The sequence below is a fragment of the Lichenostomus cassidix genome, chromosome 2 (assembly GCF_008360975.1).
Source record: "Lichenostomus cassidix isolate B80296 chromosome 2, HeHo_3.0, whole genome shotgun sequence".
NCBI lineage: Eukaryota > Metazoa > Chordata > Aves > Passeriformes > Meliphagidae > Lichenostomus > Lichenostomus cassidix.
In genome coordinates, this window is record NC_139482.1 from 21,201,966 (window position 1) to 21,227,492 (window position 25,527).

Sequence of the window (25,527 nt, forward strand, 5' to 3'; positions counted from 1 at the left end):
AGAATATATGGCAAAGAAAGGAAGAAAAGAAAGAAAGCTGTTTCTCTACCATCCATTTTTCTTTGGTTTTAGTAGCTGCTCAAGGGTTTGGAGTTTTGGGAACCTTTTAGAGGCTTGTGAGTCAGAGCTTTACAGAAAATTCACCACTGCTATCCCCTTGCTATATGGACTTAAATGAGAGTCTGTCTGAATGAACAGTCTTTCAGGTAGTGTTGGTGAGATTTGTGCATCTATAGTTGTCTGACCAAGCCAGTAATGTCTCAGCTGTTCTCTCTGGTCTGTGTCCAGAGTCAGGGTAGGGAATATATAAGCCAGGGGAGATCTCACTTCTCTTTGCTCAGTTTTGGCCAGGATGGGAGTTCAAAGAGCCATTTCCTCTGGTGTAGAAGGGTTGAGATGGGGGATTACTCTGAGTCACTCTGTGTTATTGGGAATTCTTGAATAAGCCTGTAGATTCAGAAAACTGATCTTTTATTCATTATCATAGACTGCTTTGTCTCTTTCAATGCAATTTAATTTGGTTAATGACATATTTTTACTTAGTGTATATGTTTTGTTTCTGCATTCACAAACCTGTACAACAGGTTTTGCCATGACTTAACAGTAATTCCAGTCTTTTCCATATTGCAGTCTACCCACATTGCTCGAGCCAGCTTCCAGGTTGATGCTTTTGGATCATCTTTCATCTTAGATGTGACGCTAAACCAGTAAGTAATGATTGTATCTTACTCTGCATTTGTCCAAGACCTGGTGCCTGTGAAATGTAATTTTTCAGTGGATGTTTTAGAGGCTGTACTATAGCAAAAATACTTTTTTAGGTATTGAGTTCCTTTGTAGAAGTATATTTTAGGTTCTTCTATTGCTTTCTTGAGTATCACTCCAGGCTTTGATATTCCCATTGTTACTACTTGGTAGCTATTCCAGTATGACTAACATTTTAGTAGTATAATGGTTCAGGTTGGAAGGGTTCACAGTGGGTTGTTTGATCCAACCTCCCTGTCCAAGCAGGGTTATCCTACAGCACATGGCTTAGGATTGTGTTCAGATATTATTGAATATCTCCAGTTAGGGAGACTCCACAATCTCTCTGGACAATCTGTTCCAGTCCATGGTCACCTGCACAGTAACAAAGTTTTTCCTCATATTTAGGTGCAAATTCCTGTGCATTAGTTTCTGCCCATTGCCTCTTGTCCTATTGCTTGGCACCACTGAGAAGAGCCTGGTCCATCCTCTTGACACCCTTCCTGCAGACACTGGCAGACACTGCTGAGGTTCCCTTGCAGTCATTTCTCCTCGAGGTTGAAATGGCCCAGCTCCCTCAGCCTTTCCTCCTAAGAGAGATGCTCCTGTCCTTTAATCACCTTTATTGCCTTCTGCTGGCCTTGCTTCAGGAGCTCCAGGTCTCTCTTGCTCTCAGGAGCCCAGAACTGGACTCAGCACTCCAGTATGGCCTTGCTTCTGCCAGTTTATCATAAAGGCAAATCACTACACTCACACAGAGCCTCACTGGATATTAAAGGATGGATTTGCCAAAAACTGGTAGCTCTGAGCATTTTAATATCCAAGTGCAAAATACTGAAGATACAGCAATTTCACAACAGCTAATCCTCAAAAAACAATGAATAGCTGGGAGTGAAGTTTCTCCAGGTGTGTTTACAGCCTTTTGGGAACAGAGAAGCATTATAAGGCAGTAGCACTGTGAACTTCAATCCATGAGGCAGGATTGAATAACAGTAAACTTACAGTGAAATCTGGTGTGTGGCTTTCAGTAGTGAGTTTTTGAAGTAGTGTTTTAGCACAGCTGTTTTAAAATAGGTGTTGCTTTGCTTTTCTGTTCTGAAGTGAAAAGAGAATAAATAATATAATAAATAGAAATGTTTTGTTGAGTAATTCAGTGCCTAATAATTGAAGACAAGGTTTTGTGGTTTGGTGTAAGAGGTTGTGTCCAATAGCTGCAAATTTTTCTGCTGTAAAGATGAACCGTTCATGTTGCAATGACGCCTGCTCTAATTTCAGTTTTTTTCACTTGTAGACATACTTGAAACAGTGGCAATTTCTTTATATGCACTGACCTTAGTTAAAAAGCACATGTGAATCCCTGCTGGTTACAGACAGCGGAGACACTGTGCTGCTGGAAGGAGCAGGAAAGAGGCTGTTTTAGAAGTATGATTTTATAACAAATGTATTTTAAAACAGTTACAGAGGGAACATTTTCTGCTGAAAAGCACCAAATCCTCAACACTGAAATGCTTCTTGGAAGTAGCAATTTTGTACACATATTTATACCTTGCTGAGAGTGTGCTGCACAAACCTCTTTAAATTTGGCAGGTTAATGGTATGGTCACGGTTAGTTTCTAAAAGATTGGTATTGTCCTTACAGTATAAATTTCAGGTAATCATCCTAAAAAAAAGTAAAAACATTTACTAATGGTCTGTGAAAAGCGAAGTTAAGGCAGTGATTTTATGAGCTGCAGCTCTGTATGATAAGGAAATTTGTAGGTAGATTTTTTTTGTGTATGCACATAGACACACAAACATATGTTTAACATTTTATTTGTTTTGAGCTGAGTGCTATTTTTATGTAATTTCTTTATTGTCTTTGATTATATTGGACAAATATTTGTTTGGTAAGACTGTCAAAATGCTTTCTTATGGTTATTAAGAGTGCCAGAATTCAACTAAGTATGAACTTTTCTTGAAGAGCTACACTTTTTACAATATGAAAGAAGCTCTATCACAAATTGTGCAAAATGAAAAGAAGAAGGCTGCAAGGAAATCAAGATGTTTGGTTTCTATCATGATATCTAAATCAACTTTTTAACTACCTCTGAATTATTTGCAGATCATCAAGTAAAAGGAGTGCCAGGTATACCAGAGCAACATTTAAAATGTATTTTTAATTATCCTTCCTGTGAAAAAATCTGTTTCATTCAGAAGGTTATAAATATTTTTTTGGAGTTCTGCTCACCATGTTATGTTCTGTGTGTATATTTAGACCACAGTAGCTCTGTAGTTGAAAAGTGGTTAAACTCTTTTAAGCAGCAAGGTTCAAGACTGGAGTTATCATCTGGAAAAAATATCAGTTTAGTATTTATAATTGAACCTCTGCTAATATCTAAAGCATACTGAAGCAGGCCCCTATGGTAAAGTTCTCTCTTACATGTAGTACATGTTTGAGAAATGTTAAAGGAGGTGTTGGGGACAGAGAGGGGAAAATAATTAAAAATACATAGGCTGTCAGAAAGGAGGGACGCTCCCTGCCTATGTCACTCTCCTTTCTTGCAGTCTTCATGCTGTTTAAAGCTTGATGTATCTGAATGTGTCTGAGCATCTGCGGTTACAATACCAGTGGTGGTCAGTCACAGTGAAAGTGTTCATTCTCCCACATGGCTCCCCAGTCTATGGAGCAAAAACAGTTCAAAGTAAAAATGAGAGTAGCAAACAGGGAGCTTAAAAAAAAAATCAGAAATTAAAATATGCCCCTGACTCCTGATATTTGTCTGCAAATAGTTTTTCTTCTTTTCTGCTTTCCATGTGGGCGGTATTTTCTCTATTCTCTTCCAATCCATCTTTTTATCTGTCAGATTCTCCGTTCCCTCTGCTGCATTTGCCTGTGCTATTTTATATATACTCCTGTTGTATAGCCTGTTTTATTTTAGGTTCTGTTGTGTCTGTGTATTTTCCATCTCTGTTCTTGCTCAGTTCTCTAGAGACACACATTTCTTTCTCGTCTTTTTCCCCCAGGAATAGTTGTCCACTTTGCCATCACCATAGATACTGCACCAATTTCTTATTTTTCTTCAGCTTTTTCCATGTCATCTTTGTGCACACTCACAGTTGAGGCTGGCAGAAATGTTTATGGCCTCCCTCTTTTCTCTCTTTCCCCCACTGCCTGATACCTTCTGTTTGACCTCTTCACTTCACTTGCTACTGTTGATTTGGGGTGTTAGTTGAAGCGACTTTCCCTTCTTCTGCCACCTCTCACAGCAGTGGCCTGCAACCAAAAGCTCACAGATTGCTGCAGTGAAACAAGCTGGGAAGACACAGGAGCTGGGCAGGAAAATAAAGCAGAGCTTACACCAACATTTCACACATCAGGAAAACTGAGGCCCAGGACTGGAGCATTCTGCAAGTCCTGGGTGCAAGTGAGAGGAAGGAAATGAAAAATTTCCAACTGGCATTGAAGTGTGGCAGTCTAATTTAACACTGAAATCTGTGTGCTTTCTTCTTGCTCATTGTGGGTCTCAACCAGTTTTAATGTGCATTTGTTCACATTAAATGCAGATGTAAAATACACTGAAGTATATCCTGGAATGATAATAAAAAGTAATAATAAGCTGTTAAAATTACAATGTAGTTTCTTTTTTTTTTGTTCCCAGTGATGGTGGTATTTTCTCCACATAGATCACCATTCTTTCTCTCCTTTTTTCCCCTGAGTTGCCATAGTGTCTATAAAATAAGCTTTTTTAAAGATACAATGTGTCTTTCTAACTTTCCTTGCCTGTTCAACTGGCTGAGGCTTTTCCAAAGGAGCTTTCAGATCGAATCAGCTGTATTTTTAAAAACGTTCAATCCCTTAGGTAGAGGTTAGGGATGCATTAGTGGCTTTGGTGTGTTTATGAGTCTGTTGCCTCAGTATCCTTACGCGTTCAGAGCTGCACAGAATGGAGCTGATTTCTCTGGCCATCCTCATTAGTGCTGCCTGAGCACTGGCAGAGCCAGGGCTGGTCAGTGGCACAGGCAGGTGCTGCTCCAGCCTTCCCACCCTCCACATGTGTCCAGCAAACATGCCTGGGCCAGGGCATGTTTGTTGGTGGTGAAGCAGCTGAGACCTGATGCTGGGATGGCCCAAAGCAAGCTGTGCTCATGGGCTGGGCTTGGAAGGAGTGTGCTGCTGGATGGTAATCAGAAAAACTGCAGTGTCTGTGCTTGTCTGGAGGGTGGATGGGCTCTGGCATGGGGGGGATCACCCCAGGTTCACTTTGTGAAGCCGTGATGGGCAAGAAATATGATGCTGCAGCATCACTCTTTGGATAAAGGTTGTGGTGTCTCCCATCGTGGAGACAAGCAGAGAGTATTTCTTAAGTGTGAGTTTGAGACCACACTTTAAGTGTGGTCACTTCTGAAGTGCAGTGTGGACACTGAGGAGGTGCTTGGCCTTCAGAAAGCTCCCTGAAGCATTTGACCAACATGCATGTGTCTTGGCTTCTCATTTTGTAACAAGAAGAGCCCTCCCTGATGTCCTTTTTTTTGTGAGAGTGAACACATTGATACCCTGGGATCTTCGTGTTTGTGGTGTTGGGGAAGTGCTCTGAAGGGTCACAAGCTTATATTCAGTGCTTCAGGGCTGCTCTGTCCTTCCTGCTGACAGATGGAGCATAACCATCAGCTGCTTTCTTTTCTTGCTACACAAATTTCATTCCTGTGGTCCATGTTTTAGTGGAAGATGATCTGTACAGAAGTAGTAGTCTGGCTGAGATGTGGTCAGAAACTCTGCCACTTCAGGAAGCTCACACATCATCTGTTCCCACTGAGCACCTGGCCATGTCCCCAAGGAGTACCAGCACACACGTATAAATTGATGGTTGTGATGATCAACTACTTTCAGAAGGCAGAAGGATTACATATGAGGCAGTTTTTAAAAACTCTTCAATCATTCTGTTCTCTGTGGGGAAAACAAACACCTTTAGTTTATCAAAAGGTAGGCAAAACAAAAAAGGCTTATTCAGAAAATATTGGTAGATTTTTTGTGTATGTCAATCTTAAATTATTTCTGGTTACTGATATTGGAAGCTTCCTGGTACTCCAGGAGTTGAATTGTTTCGCTTTGCCACTGAATGTTTTTTACTGCTTCAGCTGAGAAAGATACAGACATTCCTCATGTCTTGTGGGGAATGTTTATTAGGAATGTCTTTTAACTAGAGGTTTGCAAACCTTACAGGATCAGATTGTAAACTCCATCAAAAAATCCTGAAAAGAAAAGCAAAAGGCAGCTTGACAGACAAGTGCCAGTTTTTTCATGAGACAAACTGCTGAAACTTTGCGTGTAATTTCTCTTGGCAAGTGGTCTCCAACACTAATATCAATGTGTCATGTAAGCTGTAAATGAAAAACATATTCCTGAATTTGCTCTAAATTGTAAACATTTGGCTCTGTGGAATTAAAATGGATTAATTTGCTCAAGTGGTTTAAGAAATGCAGTTGCACTGTTTGTAATTACTGTGGCTTTTGGTGAGTTGTTCTCGTATGCTGCACCTGTGAGTCTTGTGCTTCTGCTGGTCACCCACAGGAAGGGAGTGAGAGAGCCCTGAGAGAACCCTTCTGCCTTTCCTGCTCTAAAAGTGCTCTGTGCTTTCTGGTCTCTGCTACTCTTGTAGTGATGCCTGGGAACTGTTTGGGTAGCTGTGTGTGGTAAGCGATGGTCAGATCAAACCTGAGGAGGAGCAGCTCTTCCTTTGAGCCATTTTGGGTTCCCTACAGTCCAATTCAATCCCTTATTAGTTACTTTAATGAATGTCTTGGCTGCACGCAGTCCCAATTTTTCTCACTAGTGGCTGGAATTTACTGGGATCAAAGCAATGCAAGCTCTGTTCACTTTCCTTGTTCATGCTGCATTCAGGCTGAGAAGCCCCACTTGCGTATGATCACATTTTAGTAATTGATTCTTACTTTAAATAATGGCCTTGTCACCATATGAGAGTACTCTGAAGATTTAATAGTAATATTTATTACCAGTTTATGCATAGCACGATACAAACTGGGTTCAGGTCTTCTGAATGAGGTACTGAATTGTGTTCTGCACGATCTTTGAATTATTTTTTAAGCAGTGTTTATCATATGCTCTGTGATCAGGACCCCAGCTAACCCAACAGGATTGTTTTTTCCCAGTCCTCTTTTGAAGTCATTCTTGCCCCATCTCAATCTGTGATGGAAAAGCATCATGTAAGGTCATAAGTGCAAACCAAACTTGAGATGAACTTTCTTGCTGCAACTATTCAACTGTTGCTTAATTTCAAATGTTGGTTTTGTTCTCTGGCAGGCAATTATTCTGTTTGTTGCTAACACATATTTTGTACAAACTGGTTTTGAATGACTTACAGGTTTTTTATGCTTATTGAAAAATGTTGATTCTGCAGAGATTTCTGACAACTGATTCTGTTTGGGCTGAAAGACAAAGAAGGGTTAGGAAGAAATTCAGGGTTTTACTAGTGTATGACTAAACATCCTGAGACTGAGGAAGATGCCTGGGATTATGCAGTTAGACCTGTTTGTAGCATCATCACTCAGGGTTTTTGTCTTTTTTTTTTTTTTATTTTTGTGTTTAAGACATATGAGAATTAACAACTTGTCACAATGTAAGTTGTTTTGATAGCTAATTACCCTAATTGCTAAACATTTGAACCATAGTTTCATTCTGAAAGAGCTCTGTAGCACTGAGTTTTCCTCCCACCTCGGTATGTATAGTGTATCGGTTCTTTTGGTTATATTCAAAAGCCTGAGCTCTTGGATCTCTGATAACATGGCACCTTTTAAGTCCTTTAATAATTTCTGTGCCTTTTTGATGACCTCCCCAGGGTATCAGTATCCTTGCTGAACTGTACATTCACTACTGCCTTTTGGCAGTGTCATGTATAGAGGTAGCACAGCTGTTACACTTCTAATGGATATCCTTCTTTGCATTGTTCCCAAAATTTGCCCAGGACTTAAACTTTTTTTTAAACTTTTAAACTTCTTTTTCCAATCTTAGAATCGATTTAGGAAGTATTTAGTAAGCAATTGTTTAGTAAGTATGAACTATATTCTTTGATCTTATTGTATAATCACTATGACTATTGAATTTGTGATTCCATGCAAAAAAAAATTAACAGGTTACTTTGACAAGAAAAATTTTCAATAAACCTATGTTGATTATCAGTAAGTTAAACATCTTCCTTCAATTTATTTTGTACATGGTTCTTTTATGCTTAAAACATCTCTTGAAAGGGTAAATTGCTTTTGATAACTCAATTACATTTTATTTTTTATATTACAATTTAGTTTTAGGTTAACAAATTTCTGTTCTCCATTATTTCCCTGTTATTTTCACTAGATTTGTTGATTTAGTACCAGGTACTGGTAAATGCTGTTGAAATCAGCACAGGATTGCTGCTGACTTCAGTTGGATATGAAAAGTTCAAGTGATGTCTGTGAAATTCCTGTGAGTGCTTAATTGGCATCCTGCTTAAAATGAGAACAAAAAGTAATTTATCTAATTTACCTGTTATTTCCAAGTGTGTCACTGTGCATCCCCTCATAAGATACTTCCCTGGCCAATTAAAAAAAGATTCTGAAAAGGTCAGTCCTTTGTTTTCCTCTCAGTGAATGTGATATTCACTGAATGATGAATTCTCAGTGATGAATTTTACTGTGTTTAGGCAATTGCATTTACTGGAAGCAATGTTTGTTGGTTGAGAGTAGAGTAATTAAACATATGGAATTATCAACACTAAGTAAATTGCCTTTCCGTGGTCTGAATTTTTTTGACCCAAAAATAATTATAGAGAATGTATTACTGTATATTTGTGAGTGTGTGTGTGTGTGTAGGAAAAAAAGATTAATTACTCTGGAGAGATATTGTCATTCTATTAGCATAATGTTTTTCTTTCATGATGATATACCTTAGATTACCAGGTTATTTAGGAGAAACATATTTCACAAACAGTCGAATAACTTCTAGGCATTGTGTGAGATTTTAAAAGAAAAAATGTATTTTTGATTTAGCCTGTAAAAGGGGCTATGGTAGTTAAAGTGTAATTTCTGGATTTAGTGTTGAAATGGAATTATATCTTTATATGCTAATATGAGTTTAAGCACCAGAATTTTTTCTTGACTGTTTGGTTTGTATTTAGATTACTGCCACATTTGTAAACAATACAGAACAAGCCTTTGACCTTTCCAACTATTTCTTTATTTGGTTATGGTTTAACAGCTAGAATAGGATTCATGTTTACAAAAGCAAGTAGTGGCCATACAAGTTGGTCTAATAGGAACAATAATTTTTTTATTACTTGCTTTCTGCCACATAGATTTTCAGACCATTGTGACTACAACACCACTACAGTCCTGTGAATTGGTACTTATAAATAGTTGGCAGAGTAAAACATAAGAAGTGGATAGTAAAGAGGAAAATGCATGAAATGGAATGTGAATAGCAGGTATTTTCTCTACTATCATTTATAGGGCATTTCTTCCCTGACTCAGCAGCCTTCCTGCTGATACAGTTCCCTTCATATGCCTCTACTAGTGCTGTCCAGCCACTCTGCCCTGTTTTTCACTTTCTCCTTGAGAACTCCTTTGGCATCATAACCTTCTGTAAAAATAGCACTTACAGAAACAGAGGAAGTGCTGGAGGACTTTTAGCTTTGGGCTTAAATAATTTCTTCAGCTAAGCAGTGAAATGAATTGGAATTTACTTTTCTAGACAAGGAGTCAAGGGATGCACAGAGCTATGAATGAAGATTTGAAGAACGAAAATAATAAAAATTATTAGACTTTCTAGCAGGGAATTGGAGGACCTAATAGATGGCTGGAAAACCATCAGCAAACAAACTCATGGTCTTTAATTCTGTAAGATCATTGTATGAGGAATAGGTTACTCAGTGCTTTTCCACTCAGGATAGTGATCCTTCTTAAGAAATGTGTTTTTGGTCTAGAAACTGAATCAACAGGTGGTATTAAAACAATATGTTGTTAACATATGGAACATCTGATCCAGCAAACAACAGTGCTCAACTTGCACACACAAACTCTCCTGTACCTGAGCATTGGAATTATTTGCTTTCTTTGCATATTTATTACAGATGTAAGGTGCACCTCCAAAGCCTACAGCTATTTCTTTCTGTGGTTGTGTGAAATGTATACAGCATTTTTAATGTGTTTTGTTAGTAAGATTCAAGATGGGCATGCCCATGTTGCCTCCCTCAGTGGCTGGAAACAGGCTTTTTTTGGCCAGACATTCTGTATGGTGTGGTCTTTAATGTAATTGTTTGCATTTGGTTGGGACCTGCTAGTGGGTAAAACTGCATTTGCAGACAATTGTATCACCTTAATGCAGAAAGAGTTTCCTTGAAGAAAACCACAAATCAAATTCTGCACTTTGCTTTGTCAGGCTTCACACACAGTGCTCCAATTTTCTCCCTGTATTAGCATGAGAAGCAGCAGGTAATAACCCCAGTGTAATAAACCCTCTATGTGGGTAGACTTCTTTCCTCTTCCAAAATATGGTCAAAAATCAGGTTTTCAAATCCCAAAGCACCAATTATTGAATGCAAATCTGGCAGGCAATAGTGCTCCTGCTCATTGCCCTGTTTCCCAGGGGAGCTATGGCAGAGGAAGGCAGAAGCTCCTCTCAGCCACTGTGTCCTGTCCCACTGCTCCCACTGCTTCCAGCAGCTCGCTGGGCTGAGGCAGGGGCATGGCCTTTTGTCAGAGGGTTTTCACCCTGGAGGATGCTTTGGAATTGTAGACTGGCTTGTGATAGACAGATATTCTACTGGTAAACCTCTCACTTCTTTGGTATGACCAAAAATACTGTGTTTAGTACTGTAGATGAGGGTTGGCTTGGCTATAACATGATACTCTCTCAATTCAAACCCCTGGACTCTTTTGATGCCTTGCTGGCCTTTGAACTTTACAGTTTATGGTTCATTGTTATTGTGATTCTCCTCTAAGGGCCCATCTATTTCTCTATTTTCTTTCAATTGTATTATAACAAAATCTTCCTTTTAAATAATCTTCTGATTTGAACAGAACTCACCATGTCTCCAAGAATTCTTCAGATATCTAATTACTTCCTATTTGGTTTTAGTTCTTTATTGTCCAAATTGTATTATGAAATAGTAGTAGATGAATGAAGCAGTGAGAAATACCTTACTTGTACACCTTATCAAGATAACTCTTTTTTAGCTTTTCTTTCTTTTCAAGTGTTTTAATGAAGGGTTATGGAATCTGCTAGTGTTACTAGGAAATCCAAATAAATTCCTGTAAGCCAAAAAACATCCCTTTATCAACTGACCAAAGTACTGGTTGTATGATAATAGCTCTATTTCTTTAAAAAAAAAAAAAGGCAAAACAGTGTTACAAGAGTATTTATCTTGTGTCCTTATTCTGTTCCATTTACTTTATTTCTAGCATCCCAAAGGAAATAAAATGCTGTCATCTAGTGTGATATACAGTGAGATAAAGAAGAATCATCTTGTACTTTTATTAAAGATGACCCACAAAGACATATTTCTTCTAAATTGGGCTCCTGCCCTTTTTTGAGATGTAAAAGGTCATTTGAAAAGAAAAAACATTTTTTCTCTTGATCTTCTTCCCATCTTTTTCCAGACAAAGAGAACCACTTAAAATACAGCTTTTTAATAACTGAGCTTATTTTTATCCAGAGTTGTTTACCTCATATCAAATCTCCTTGTTCTTGCTGAGGAATCTATTGGGAAGGGATAAACATACAGGAAGAATTGCAAATGCATGGGCTGTGCTCATCTCCCAAAGTAAAACCCCTCCTGATGACATGCTAAAGGTTGGCCTAAATATCAAAGATGTGAAATTTGCTTCAAAAGAACAACATTAAAGCATTCACGTCCAAAGGGCATGACAGATTTTGGGCTCTTGGTTGTGTGTTATCAAATACACCATAGTGAGAGTTCTGACACTAAATCATGGTAGAAATAACTAAATACCTAATCTTAAAGATTTTCTCTCTGCAAAACAGTTTGGTTAGAGCAAAACTGTGCACTTTCTGACTGTAAATGTGGTAATTCTGTGTGGCACCCATTCAACCTTCCTTTCACAGAGACAGCCTTGGTGGCGACAGTGAAATTGCAATTGTCTCACTGGTTATTATTGCTCTTGTAATGAATCACACTTTCCGTTTGGTCTGTCAAATTTAGATAGCATTCAATGAGGTTTTGATGAGGGAAAGGAGACAAAATGAGCTTGATGTAATATTTCTATAATAGAATAGACTTATGCATGTTTTCAGAGCAAAGAAGTAAGGAAATTCTGATGTAGCTCTGCTTCCTGAAGGGACAGCTATTTCTGCATATCATTGAAGGGACAGAAAGCTTTTTGTTTTGTAGCCATATGTTTTAGCATCATCTCTGTTTTTTCTTAATTATAAAAGCAAGGGAATTCTCCGAATTACTTGAGAGACAATAATCCATCCAAAGGCATCAGGTTATCAATGAATTTCTGCCTATGTCCGGTGGCCAGTTTGATTACAGAGGAAACTTCCTAGAAATTAGCCAAAGAAAAATAGTATATTGTACTTCACTCTGGAAAGCTGCTCATCAGTAAGTGGCAATAACGAAATGTGAAACTGCAGAGAAACAGCAAGATTGAGCTGAATATGATACTGTAAAGAAGCTGCCAAGTCTAGCTAAAGAGATTAATATAAATACATTTCCAGTGTTAATGAAAGATGATGGCTGGAGCTTTTAATTTGTATGTGCACAGCCTTTGCTTTGGTACAAAGTTAGACGATTTCTTTTGTCCTTCTCTTTTTGGAAGAATAGTTAAATCTTGCATTACATTGTATTTTCTGAGTTTGCACACTGATCTTTAGCCTCTACTTATCCCCAATCATTCTTTGATCTTCATTTCTTTTTTGCTATAAGAGGATGTATTTCTCTTTGGTGGTTTGCCAGAACGTCACTGCTAATGGATTTCTGGTGTGCTAGAATTTTTACAATAGACAGAAAATTATTCCAATGGCTGCAAATATGTAATGTGTTGCCACTTGAATTAGGCAGCTAAACTGTCATCATATTTTGCCATCACTTCTTATGGAATGTGGTTTTTTTCCATATTTGGTGATATGATTGATACAATTTTGCATCTGGGAATCTGAAGACAGGGAGCTGATACTTCTGAATATCTGCCTTTCCCTTGAGGACCAGGTTCTTGCATGTGTTTTTAGGGGTTTTGAGCTGTGAAGCTCATCTGAGTTCACCTTAATCCCAGTCCTGCTCTGTCAGGACAGCAGAAATGAAACATTTTAGGCCTAAGCATTCAGCTTTGCTGTCTGATGTAATTTCTGCCCTTTAAATACAGATTTCACTGACATCCTTTTTAGTTTCTTCCAAAATGTCCTGTCAAATTTTTTAATTCTTTTTTCTTCGCAAACTTACTCTTATTCCTAGATGGACTCATTGTTGAAATATAGTAATAAGAGTTTGACATTAAATGTTTGAAAAGTTTATTTTCTTTTCCTCCTTCCTTAAAATCTCATATAAACATCCACTAAAACAAGGTTTTCATGTGAGTACAAACAAGGGAGAAAACTTTATTGAATGTCCCCTTAAGCTGCAGTATAAATTAAATTTCAGGGATATAGAGCACTTGCTGCTTCTGTTGACTTTTTGGACTTTGTACAGAAAATGACCTTCAATCAAAGAAAAAAATAAGGCAAAATTTAGCGTATTAATATATTTTTATCTTGGAATTGCTGTGATAGCCTTCATGTTGGTGCATGGAATTGTCTAGACATTTCTGAATGTGCAGACTGTAGAGCAAGGTAGGTAATGCAAATTCTGGACTTGGCTTCTCATATGGGAGATGAACTTGAATATCGACCTCCTAGTGGGATTTTTTCAAATTTTCTGCTTTCTGTTTCTGTCCCACTCCTGACCCCAAATGAGCAGATGGAATGAGAGGGCACTTTGGCACTTTATGAGGAGTAAGATCTTTACAACTTTTGTTTCTTTTGGAGATAAATTCTAAAGGGAAATGTTTGTGGTATTTTTTTAAAATACTCTGCTTTTATTTTGGTTTAGTTTTTCCACTTTGATAATCATGCAGATAATTCCTGAGAGCAATTCTCATTTCTCACGAAGTGAACATGAGAAAAGCAAGGCTAATACTGCATGGTCCTTGCAAAACTTGTCATAAGAAAGGGTTTGACTTCAAGTGCAATAGTTTGGCATGATGTGATTGAGATTTTTTTTGAAATTCTCTCTACACTTCTTTCTGCTACGGAGAAATCAAACCAACAGTATGCTGATGCTTTACTGTGCCAGCAGGAATAAGAAAAGTATTCAAGCTGACGTTCAACAAGGAAAAGATGTGGACATTTTCAATATTTTTGTTATATGGAAAGCAGCTTTAAACTGTTTTCAGAATCATTTGCAGGTCAGTGTAAATCACTGAGGACATAATCCCTTCACCCCATGTTGCTGATACCATAAGCTCCTTCCACATGCTGGGGGAAGGAAGACCACCATGGTGCTATCTAATTGGCAGTGTGGGTCTTGGGGGAATGGTGGGGAATCAACAAATCATGAGTTGTTCTCTGTACTGTTGGCCACAAGTCCTTCAATATCTCTAGGCAGAAATCTGTGTGTGATTCAAACCAAAATACTTCAAAAGATGTATTAATACCCTTGTTTCGGCTGTGTCACCCCACGGAAGAAGAGAATGGTAATGGAATTGCACAAGGGCTATGGCAAAGTACATCATGCTCCTGCACCTGAACTGCTGCCTTTCAGTTTTGCTTTATCCAAATCTAGTAGCTGGTTTTCAGTTATGCATTTCATAATATCTCTATTTAGACTTGTATATAGCATAAAATCATGTTATATGTCAAATTTTGCCCTTGGGTGAACATTAGTACTTCTGGTTGACTTCAGCAGGAGCTGCAAGCAAACATCCTAAAAAAAGAACTTTGCCTTGGACCTAAAACCCCTTTTGATGCATTGCATGTTCCACAAATGTGCATCTCCCTGCTTTCAAAATACAGAAGTTACAAGAATTATGCTCACTTGGGCACTGTGTTTGTATAATTTTTAAGCTGTATTTTTTAATTGTTATCATATTGTAACTATGCAGTCAAGTTTTCCCATGGGTTTCTGAATTCAGCTAACTAGCTCTGCTGTGGATTATTGTTGTTACTTAGGGGAAGAGGCAGAACCCAATCTGTGGGAGGCACCTCACTGCTGTCAGCAGTGGAGCAGGCAGAGGAGCATTTCAGAAATCAAGAATCCTTTCCCCTCCACTTAGACCATATGGCAACCAAAATCTTCCAGTTCACTACAAAGGAGCCATGAGACAAAGGAATTTCAATTGCCAGGAAAAGACTAAGCCAGAGCCAGGAATAATCAATATACAGAGAAACCACCTGGAGAAGCTAAAAGGCTGAAGCTGTGTTAGGTATTTCACAGCAGATTCTGATGATATTTTTATGCTGTTGTAAATAGGTAAAGCAGGATTGCCTGCTTGCTGGTAAGCTGGGGATGCAGCTGTCACTAAACTGAAGCTTCAGTGAGAAATGTTTCTGTGTTTCTACAAGTTTCTTCATTAATGGGAAGGAGAATTCCCAGTGCCTGATGTAGAACTTGGACCAAGTTTGCCATCCTGACTGGGGGACCAGAGTTGCTGGCTGCAGAATTTGCCTTTCGGGCATGATGGTTCTTGAGCATATATAGCAAATCAAAAGCTTTCCAACAGCCCAGTCTTTAGAGCTACCTGGGATGTGAGAAACCTGATTTGAGGGGGTTTTTTCCCCAGCAAATCAGCCTAAGTAGGGATTTTTAAAAGAGGTCTGCTAGCTGTCTTGTTTCCTTAGGTGTCTGTTACTGTGTGAGAATTGACACAGCATGGATTCTGAACTGAGATAGAGAAATGCTTCAGTAATCTGTAGTAGCTGTTTAGTGATTAAGCTTCAGTATCAGTGTGAACAACAACAAGAATTTGCTACTTTAGTGACTAACAAAAGTTGCATTCAATTAGAGGGTTTGAACAGGTAAACTCCTGTTTATTAATTGCTTTTTTTCTTGCTTTTCTTTTCCTTACAGATACAACAGCTGTGCCTTGAAACAATTGTTAATATTCAAAATATGACCCTTTTTAGTAACTTGCAAATAAATGGACATATTCCCAATTTGTATAATAAATGGGTAATGAGATTATTTTAATATAATACCAGGGCTGGTTTTAATGATGTGCATGAATGCCACAGTTTGTACTCTCATTCTATAGCCATCAATGAGTGATTGAGTTATTATCTGCCAATGAATGTTTTCAGAGTTTGTTATTCTGGTAAGGATCCAAAGACACCCTCTCCCTTTAGTGCAAGATCGAGTAGTCCTGTCTAGTCCCCTTTGTATAAAGGTAGTTTTCTTCCTTACAAAAAAATTAATGTCTTCAGAGTTATTGGAGTTTTTAACTGCAAAATGTTTTTTAAAATATTTTTTTAAATTTAATTTTTTTTAATTGTTAAAAATTTAATTTTTTTTTATTAAACACAAAATATAGATAGAAAAAATCAGCATTAAAATAATATCAACAGCCCCAAAGTCTCAAGCTGAGCACCTGGTAAGAAACCAGGAGAGGTTTAACAACTTTCAGAAAATGTCATTGTTTTTCAGCTGATGTCCAGTTCTGAATGAACAGGATCTTATAATTTTCAGTTGACTTTTCCATTGTCCTTTAAGGAGGCTTGGTAGCCAAAATATCACATAGCTTTTGGCCTCTTTCAGCATCAGGGCCCCTGTGCTACAGAGGAGGCAGCTGATGCTGCCTTGTTGATCCTGTCATCTACTTTCTCACTCTGGTGTTGCTAGATCTCAAAAAGTTTGGAAAATAGCTTGCTTTTTCTGTCCTTGCTGTAACTTGGTGCAAGCATTTACCTGCCACCACTATTGCTCTTTTCATTGCATCCTTTCTATACCTGTGTTGCTCCCATTGATTGAATTTGTCATTATTCGGTATGAGTTAATTTTACTTTTTTTAGAGAGAGAGAGTACATGCATATTGCTCTCCTGGTATCACACTGAGCCTGGCTGGTTGTTGTTAACCCAGGCACAGGTTTTCTGCTTGTCAACAGTCACATGCACATGCAGTTGAACTGTATAGCTAGAAAAGCGTTAATTTTCAGTGTCACACAGGTGTGCTGTCTTTGTGATAAATTTTTCTTCAGCTCCATGATACTGAATGTGACAGGTCTCTGGAATTAGACACTTACCAACTGTTGTGAGAATACTTGATGCAGGAAAGTATATTTTTTATCAGGTGTCCCTTTGAACTCTACCAGTGTGAGTACTGCAGTTACTTGGCTTGACATCAAGAGCAGCATGACATTGCTCTTGCAGTCCCACAAGTGACTTTTTCAGCAATGCCTCTCCTCCTCTTTCCCTTGGGACTTTGCCTGACTGTCTTCTTAGCTTGTGTGTTGCCTTGTATCTTCTCACATATGGTTATTTTTGCTAAGGACATCAGGTCCAGGACATTTTTGTCCCTCAATTTTATTGCACATTAATTTCAAATTGCATTTGCACTTGGAAAGAATGAACTGTCTCCACACTGGGGACATAGGGCTCTAAGTAACCAAAGGGGTTTTTCATCTTGCCCTCAACATTTGCTTAAAGCTTTAATGTGGTTCTCTTAAATTTTAAATTTTCAGGTACCATGTGGTATCAGCTGCACTCTGGTGCTGCTGTGCTCTGTGCAGATCTTAGTCCTGTACCAATTCTGCCAAAATACTGCAGAGCATATTTCTGTGTTCAAAAAGAGGGGATTTCAAGGTGACCATACAGGTATATTTATACACAAACATTGTTTTTTCTGTTCTGTTTTTTCCTTACCTACTGTTATGTTTAGCAGCCTCATGGTGTTTCACTGCATGCTCAGCACTTCTGCTACCCCTCATAACTTGGGGGTGCCTCTATGACAAGGGGTGACTTATGAAACAAATCACCTATTAGTTCAAGGTGACAGTCTCTATGCTTGCAAACTTGTGTAAGGAAAGGACTCTCTAAGACTCCTCAGTGCATAAATATCAAGTCATTATCATAGCAGCAGCCCCAGTGCTTTAATCCTCATCATCCTCCCTTGAACTGTCCAAGACCTGTGTCAGGAGCTTGATGGTGGTGGTGGGTTTTTTGTCCTCAGAAGTCTTGGGTTCATTTGGGGTTATTTTTATGTTTTCAGACTGTTAGAACAGTCTTGTTGTTATCCACGGGCTTATTTACATAGTGGTAGCTTTGTTTTCTTGCACCTTTGTCATATAAGGTGTTGCCCATACAGGTTTCTATTACTTAATCTTAACAGAAGGAATACCTATCACATTATGAACTTTGAGGTATATGAACACCCTGCTACATTTTAAACAGGATAACCTTTCCTGCCTTCCCTGCTCTCCCCTTTTCTCCTTTTTCTCCTTTCTTTGGGAGTAAACATTCACAAACACCATTCAATGTAGTGTATAAGATCAGTACACAGCTAAACTCCAGAGAAATGTTTTGGACTAAAATCAACATATTTATGTTTCTCTTGCAGTGTAAAACAGTCTTCTAGTTCTGACATGTACATGGTTTTAAAATGAGGATTGCTCTTTTCCTGTTGTGGAGATCATTGCTGCTACTTTTATAAACAAAAGGTTATTAAGTACTGCCAGGCCTGTCTTCTGGATTTCAATTTACAAATAAAATAGAGAGTCAGGATCATTGTTGATTTTAGATTGGTCTCAGATACTTCTAATTGCTTCCTGGTGCCTCAGGATGTTCATATTCTGGTCCCACTTCTGTTTCCTGTCTCCAGTGTCTGAGGAAGGCTTGGTGCTTGCCCCAGGTAGCTGTTTGTACAGAGCACAGTCAGTGTGTGCAAGAGCTTCTGGGTTTGAGCAGAAGCTTGCCTTGGCAGCCCATCCTGCATGTCCAGGGGTTGTTTGCAGCTGAAGGGAGAGCAAAGGGGATCCAGGAGCCAGAAGCACCCCTGGGGTGGGCAGTCCCCAGATCTACCCCTGCTTCACTTACAGTCTTGGGCAAATCACTTCACCCTGCTGTGGCTTGGTCGGTGTCAGTCAAGCAGGGTAGTAGACAATCTGTAGCTTGAAGGGTTGTTGTGGGCATTAACATGTTAAAGACTGTAAGCTGCTCACCTAGGAGGTGAACACAAAACATCAAAACATGGGGTTGAATGCAGACCTTCCAAACACAAAGGCTTTAACTTAGAAAATCTGTCTGTCTGTCTGTCTATCTGTTTATTTATCTGTCTGTCTATATCTATCTATCTATCTATATCTATCTATATCTATCTATCTATCATCTATCTATCTATCATCTATCTATCTATCTCTATCTATCATCTATCTATCTATCTATCTATCTGTCAATCATCTATCTATCTATCTATCTATCTATCATCTATCTATCTATCTAATCATCATCTATATCTATCCCAGGACCTAGTGTGGTAGTAGTTTGCTGTCTGAGTGGTGCACAGAGACTTGTAATATGCACCCTCAGGAATGAGCTGTGCTCAGATACTTTGATGGTGAAAATGGGTGGGCATATGTCAAATACAACTACTAAATTGAAATGAAAACGGGAGAAAGCTGTGATGTCTTGCATGCTGAAACAATCGGCGAGAGAAACATTCGGGCTTTCAGCTCACTGCTTTTTCCATTTTCCCTTGGCAGGTCTGAGCTATTTTTAAACACAGTATCTTTTAAATAATGCATAAGTTAACAATAGAGAGTTATAGTACTGGAAAAAACCACACGAGTGAGCTTAAAAAAACCCAGAAAATCCTACCCAGACTGCTTCCAGGAGGGTCTCTGGGAGGAGCAGAGCACACTTGTCTCTTCAGTTTCCAGACATCTTTTGCAAAATTCCTTTTTTAGAGCAAATCTCCTGTCTTTCAATGAGATTTTTCATTTACAAAGTGCCTTCCCAGTCAAAACAACCGAATAAACCCTCTGCTGAGAGAGGTACATCACTTTGTGGGCCTTAGATTTTGACATAGCACAGCCCAATCTGGCTGTGAAAGTACCTTGGCACCTTTGTATGTCAGAGGGAAAAACCTTTTCCTCAGGGAATAGTACGCTTGGATGGTTCGGCTGAGCTCTGCAGCTGCAGCTACTCTTGTTTTTCCAAGCAACACCAGATCTGTGGTCCATGTGCTCCGTGGCTATCCCATGCACAGGCAGCCAAACCACCACAGCTCGTATATCCATGAACCTGAAGCACTAAATGGCTGCCTGTGGAAAAGGAAAGCCTAGGAGAGATGGCTAGCAGGGGTGGTTACATCCACATGGCTTTTGCAGCCCTTTTCCAGTGGCCACGCTTTTGTCTCTGTAGCTGGCATGCATCCATGGAGAAGGATCAAGGGAGAGTGGTGGCTGTGAACATTGTCTCCAGCAGACCAATTTATCTGGCCCTGATGGCTCTGAGAAGCAAGGGGCTGCAGGGACTGAGCTGCCGGGCAGATTAATTGTCCTGGCAGCTCAAGGATGTGTGACCTCTGCGGTCAGAGCCCAGCGGAAGCCACAGGAGCCTGAGTGTGAATCCTGCCAGCAAGCAGAGACCTCACTGATCAGACAGGCAGCTGATTTTGGTCCCTCTCGCCTGTAACCCCCAAGAGCTGCTGGACATGAGCTGCAGGGATGCAGCTGCTCTGCTCTGCCCAGCAGGGCTCAAGCAGTGAAGTTAGAGGTGGAGGAGGACTATGAAATTAAGAGCATTCCTGGGGGATTTGGATCTGCTGCATTTTTCATGTAATCCAGATCTAGTTTTGCTAATGAGACCTCTAAGTGAAGGAAAGGGAAAATGTCAGTTTCCAGTAATCCTTGTTTGCTTTTTTTTCCTAAAAAGTGAACTCTAATGATCTTAAGGGGAAAAGAGGGAGAAGCAGAGTATTTAGGGATCCAGTATCAATCATGTGATTTTATTCCCTTTCACTTGTGTCAGTTTTATATTATCTTGTAGAATGTAATAAATATTCATGTGGGTGGAAAGATAGCACTTTTTTTTTTTTCCTCCAAGTACATTTGGAAATAATTTGCACTCTGGTTGTCTGAAAAATTACAGTTCTGTGCTGGTTTTCAAATACATTATTTTAATACTTTGTGAGGTACTTTGGGTGAAATGGTTAGTGACTTGGAACTGTTTCACTGTAACCATTTCACTTTTTTAAATCTCTTTCCTTCACTTTCCAAGAATATCTAATATAGAAGATTTTACTGTTGATTGTCTTTGGAAGAGAAGGCTTACTAATGAATGTCTGTTCTTAAGATAGTAATGAATTAATATTAAAGAAATAAAAGGAGTACCAGTATGTTAGTCATAATCCATTAATTGATGTAAGAGATAAAAATAATCATCAACCTTATACCAGCTCAGCAAATTCTTTTAAGAATGTTTGTAATCCCTTTTTGTGTCACTGACAGGGGTGGCAGTTTGTGATATCTGTTTAATTTAGAAAAATTAAGCATAAAGTGGTGGGTGTAGTATATGTAGTTTTTCAGGATATTGCTCATGGTTTAGTGTCAAGGGGAGAACTCTGAAGTGTTTCAGGATGAATCTCAGTGGAGAGCTGGAGAACATATTCTTTTGTTTGTATAGTAAGAGTAAGGAACGAGGGCTTCAGTTAAAAATCATGTGTCAATTACCAAGTGTTTTGTAGAGGTTGTGAGGAAGGGATCAATTTGACTCCACGTTGCAGAATGTCATACTCTGTTTTTGTAGCACTGCATGTATGTTTTTCCTGTGAGTATTTACCCAGCTATACCTCTGGGCACCTCAAACAGCTGTAGTGGGTGGGTTTTGTCTTTTGTGTCTTGCCTCTCCTCACACTGGAGGGCTAAGGACACAAAAAAGTGGTGAGTGCTCCCCGCTGTGCCTCTCATCCAGCTTTGCCTGTATTTTAGGATGCCCAGCTGGTCTGCAGCTGTTCCCAGAACCTCTGCTTTTCCTCCCCCTTTTCCTGCCCCTTTTTGTCTCAGAGAGTTGCACTGTTGTTTCCTCTTTCTTCAAGCTTGTGGCTACAGGTGAAGTGACACACAGCAGTCTTGTGGCCCCTGCCCTGTGGCCTGGAGAAAGACTTGACACTCCACTTTGGCTTTTCCAGGTTGCTTGCCTTCAAATGGAGCACTAAAAATTGTTTAGTGTCTTCAGGTTTTATGTTGTTTGTAATATTTTATTAATTTTTAGACCTAGAGAGATGCTTTAGACCAAAGTCCAAGTTTACCTTGAGGAGAAATCCTTGCCCTCAGTCTCTAGTCCCAGGACTGTACACAAAAGCTAGAAGAACATTAATGCCTTCATGCTTGGAGAGGTCTTTTTCTCTGAGGATGTTCCCAAGAAAGAAAACTATCTGCAGCATCTTTGGGAAGGCTATCTTCATTCTGTTCTCACTTCCTAGGCGTTAAAACTTTGCAGCCTCACAGCAGCAGTGTCCATTTTCAGCAAGCTTCTCTCTTGGGGCATGATGCATGGACCAACAGCACAGGCAATGATCAGATGCCCCTGAGCCTGTGCCCAGCCCTAGTTATTCCCCTAGGAGAGACATAATGTGGCACCTCACACCTGCTGCTGCTTGCATCTTCAGAGTCACCCTGCAGTGACTCAGTGTGCTGGGGGGATTTCTTTCACACACCGTTTCTGAATAGACATAGATGGTATCACATAGCCATTTCTTTTTTATGACAGACAGATTGAAATTTTATTGTTCTTATTTAGACTAAAATAAAACCCACTGTTGATGTATTTTTTTTTTTTTTTTAATGGAAAGCCTTCGGGTCCTTGAAGATCTTAGAGGTACAAATCTGCCTCACAGTTCTGGCCAGCTCTGAACAGGTCATGGTAGAAATTTTCAATCTGTAAGATAAATGGTTAAAAGTTGCAGCAATTTAAATTGGAATTCTGTCTAATTAGTTTTTGGAGTTGTGTGAACTCTGTTGTAAAATTCTGCAGTAGGCTTGCCAGTGATAATCTGTGTTCTTATCAAAGCTGAAATAAATAATTGCTGTAAAGCGAAGATGATTTCTATTAGAAAAACAATGTGTATGTCTGCCAAAATACTATCTAATTTATCAGCTTTTCTGACAAAACCAGCAGCAATAATGGAGTTTGGGCTTATTTTTGGCAATAGTTTCTTTTTTTTCTTGATGAGTGAGAAACAGCAACAGTGGGAGGAAAGGCAAACAAAAACATTCCTTTAAAAATTGCAAAAGCTTTTGAAATCTTGACCTAATATATATATATATATATAACATTTTAACACTTTCACAAGTTTTGACTTAATGAACTAGTTTACTTTTGTGCTTATTACTCTTTTGGTTGTATTCTATTTCTTCAAGCTTTCTTTTTTTTGTGTCTGGATGAAATATTGCATTCTGTGCTTCATTTGCTATTTAGTCTGTTGTCACCCAGTCACTGACTTCTCTTCAGTTGCAGTGTAGGGTTCTGTGCTGCACAACTCTGAAAAAATTCAGTTTGAGACAAGAGTGTTATTGTGCTTTTGGAAATGATATTTTGTGAGCCTGGGGTAGTAACTCATGATTTTTTTCAATGTCCTTTTATAGATTCATATCAATAGTACTGCTAAAATATGTATTTGTATCCTGAATATGTTGCTGGGCCTCAAATGGGCAAGTAGCAAAGAATAATTGCTTATTTTGAATTGTTTTCCAATTCATTACAACAAGTTGCTCATTTAGCAAAGATGAATAAGTTTCTATTTTGGTGTATTTCTCTTATTTAAGTATCTTTGAAGATTAAAAAAGGGATTGCTTTTGTAAAAAGAGAAAACCGATTTGGAAAAAAATGTTAATACACTCTTTCTCATTAGACAAAGGGGTCTGGTATTTGTGCTGAATTACCACTAGAGAACGGAAACTCCTGATTTAGCTGATAAAACGTAAAGCTTGTGTGCTATTTATGGTCCATTTCAGGCATGGCAAAGATGGTAACAAAACAGAACTTTCTGAGCTCTCACTGTATGGTACTGTCTGTGTTTTAAAATACACTGGAAAATGAAATGATTTTGGGATATAAAATTATGGTACTGCACAGAACTATATCAATATACTGAGGGCAAAAGCCTTTAAATACTTGGACTGTGTTTAGACAGTGGGGAGAGAGAATGCTGGTCAGATAGCTTAGGGGGTTTCCTTTGGCTTCAGGAGTGGGGTCACCCCTGGGACATGGAATGGGTTTGCTCTCTGCTCCTGTCTTTTCCCATTTTAGTTTATTTGCAGTTCTACACACCTTGTCACCTTTCTGAGGTGACAGTATAAATAATACTGCTTTATTATAGTACAACTGGAGTAGAAATAATATTATAATAAATATATAAACACAAATAAATATAGATAATAGCTGTACAGTATAAATAATCATTCTTTCACCATCATTTCTGTTGAGTGTGAGGCTGAGGTTCTGCCTTGCTGCAAGGAGCAATTCCCATGCTGTACTGCACACAGTGCTTTTGAGTAGCAAGTCTAAGTTTACATTTTCTGAATAAGTGTCACCTTCCATTTCATTTTCTGTGAATGAAGCTAAAGCACATGGGTGCTTCAGGCAGGCATACCCAAGAATGCTCACAGACCCATTCACTGTAACCTGAAATTAAACTGGCATGAGTGTTGCCTCATCTCAGAGGGTGCAGGTCTTCCAGGGCTGAATGCCCTTGGCTCCCACTCATTTAAGTGGGAATTGGGCACCTTCACGTTGTGCATGCTCAGATTACATGGGCTGAAGTACGAACTTCATGTCTCAGAACAATAACGTCATCCTGTGTATTAAGAAAATTTCTCAAACAGCTTGCAATACCTAGAATAACACTACTTCATCTCCTGCTCAGCTACCTCATTCTAAGATGAAAATGTTTTCTCTTTTCACCTTGTCCTTAATGTGTGCTTCCTGCTGGTATTACATATTAATTCTGCAAATGCATTATTGAACTTCAAAGAGCATTTTAGGCTGCAAACGGTTAGCATTTTCGGCTGCAAAAAATGAAATGGTGTGTGATAGGATGTTTGAGTTATGGGAGAATACATCTGCTCTATTTTTAATTTGTTTAAATCATGTTAATTTTATACTATTTGTATATATGGATTAAGACTTCGTGGAGAATGTATCATTGCATTTCAGGAGTTTGCTTGTGTAAATTGAGTTCTATTTGAGGAGATTTTAAACTCAAATTCAATACAAGACCAAACCCATTTATATTTGGATAGTTTCTCTGCTATTTTTCATGCCTTCCACAACAAAAAGCTGTAGGGTTTATTGTCCCAAAATGAAATAAGCTTTGAAAATGCTGGAATTCTCCATGAGAAATTTGCCTATACCCCAGAGACTGTGCACCTCAATGAAGAGAAAGCCTGTTGTATGTAGAAAAGGGTTCTGCTCTGTTAAGATTTGGCTCCCTTAAAATATTTCATAAGAAAGTGTAATGTGAGTAGATTTCAGTGATGACAGGCATTTCTTGTAATGCAGAAGGTGTAGCAGGTCTTTGCTCTGCTCTCATAACCAAAGTACAAACTGTTGTGCAAAGTCTGAACTCAGTGAGGTGATGATACAGATGTTGTAAGAGCTGGAATCCCCCTGTTCTGCAGCACATCTGCCACTGGTTTAACCATATTTTCCCACAAACTCAGTTTCCTTTAAACTTGGGTATATCTCTAGGTTTCCCTTACACCAAGATTTTGAATGTTTTAGCACTTGCATATTTTGGCCAAAAATATAAGTCTGATATGCACAATGCTTATTC

The 25,527-nt window shown here is 38.8% G+C and overlaps 1 protein-coding gene across 11 annotated transcripts in view; it reads left to right on the top strand.

The window, feature by feature from the left end:
- Nucleotides 1–25,527, top strand: part of ADAM22 (ADAM metallopeptidase domain 22) — a 127,769-nt gene that overhangs the window by 16,092 nt on the left and 86,150 nt on the right. For all 11 annotated transcript variants that reach the window (XM_085050647.1, XM_085050649.1, XM_085050650.1 and 8 more), the window contains exon 3: nt 631–707. In XM_085050647.1, coding sequence (XP_084906773.1) covers nt 631–707 — 77 coding nt within the window. The remainder of the gene's footprint in view (nt 1–630; nt 708–25,527) is intronic.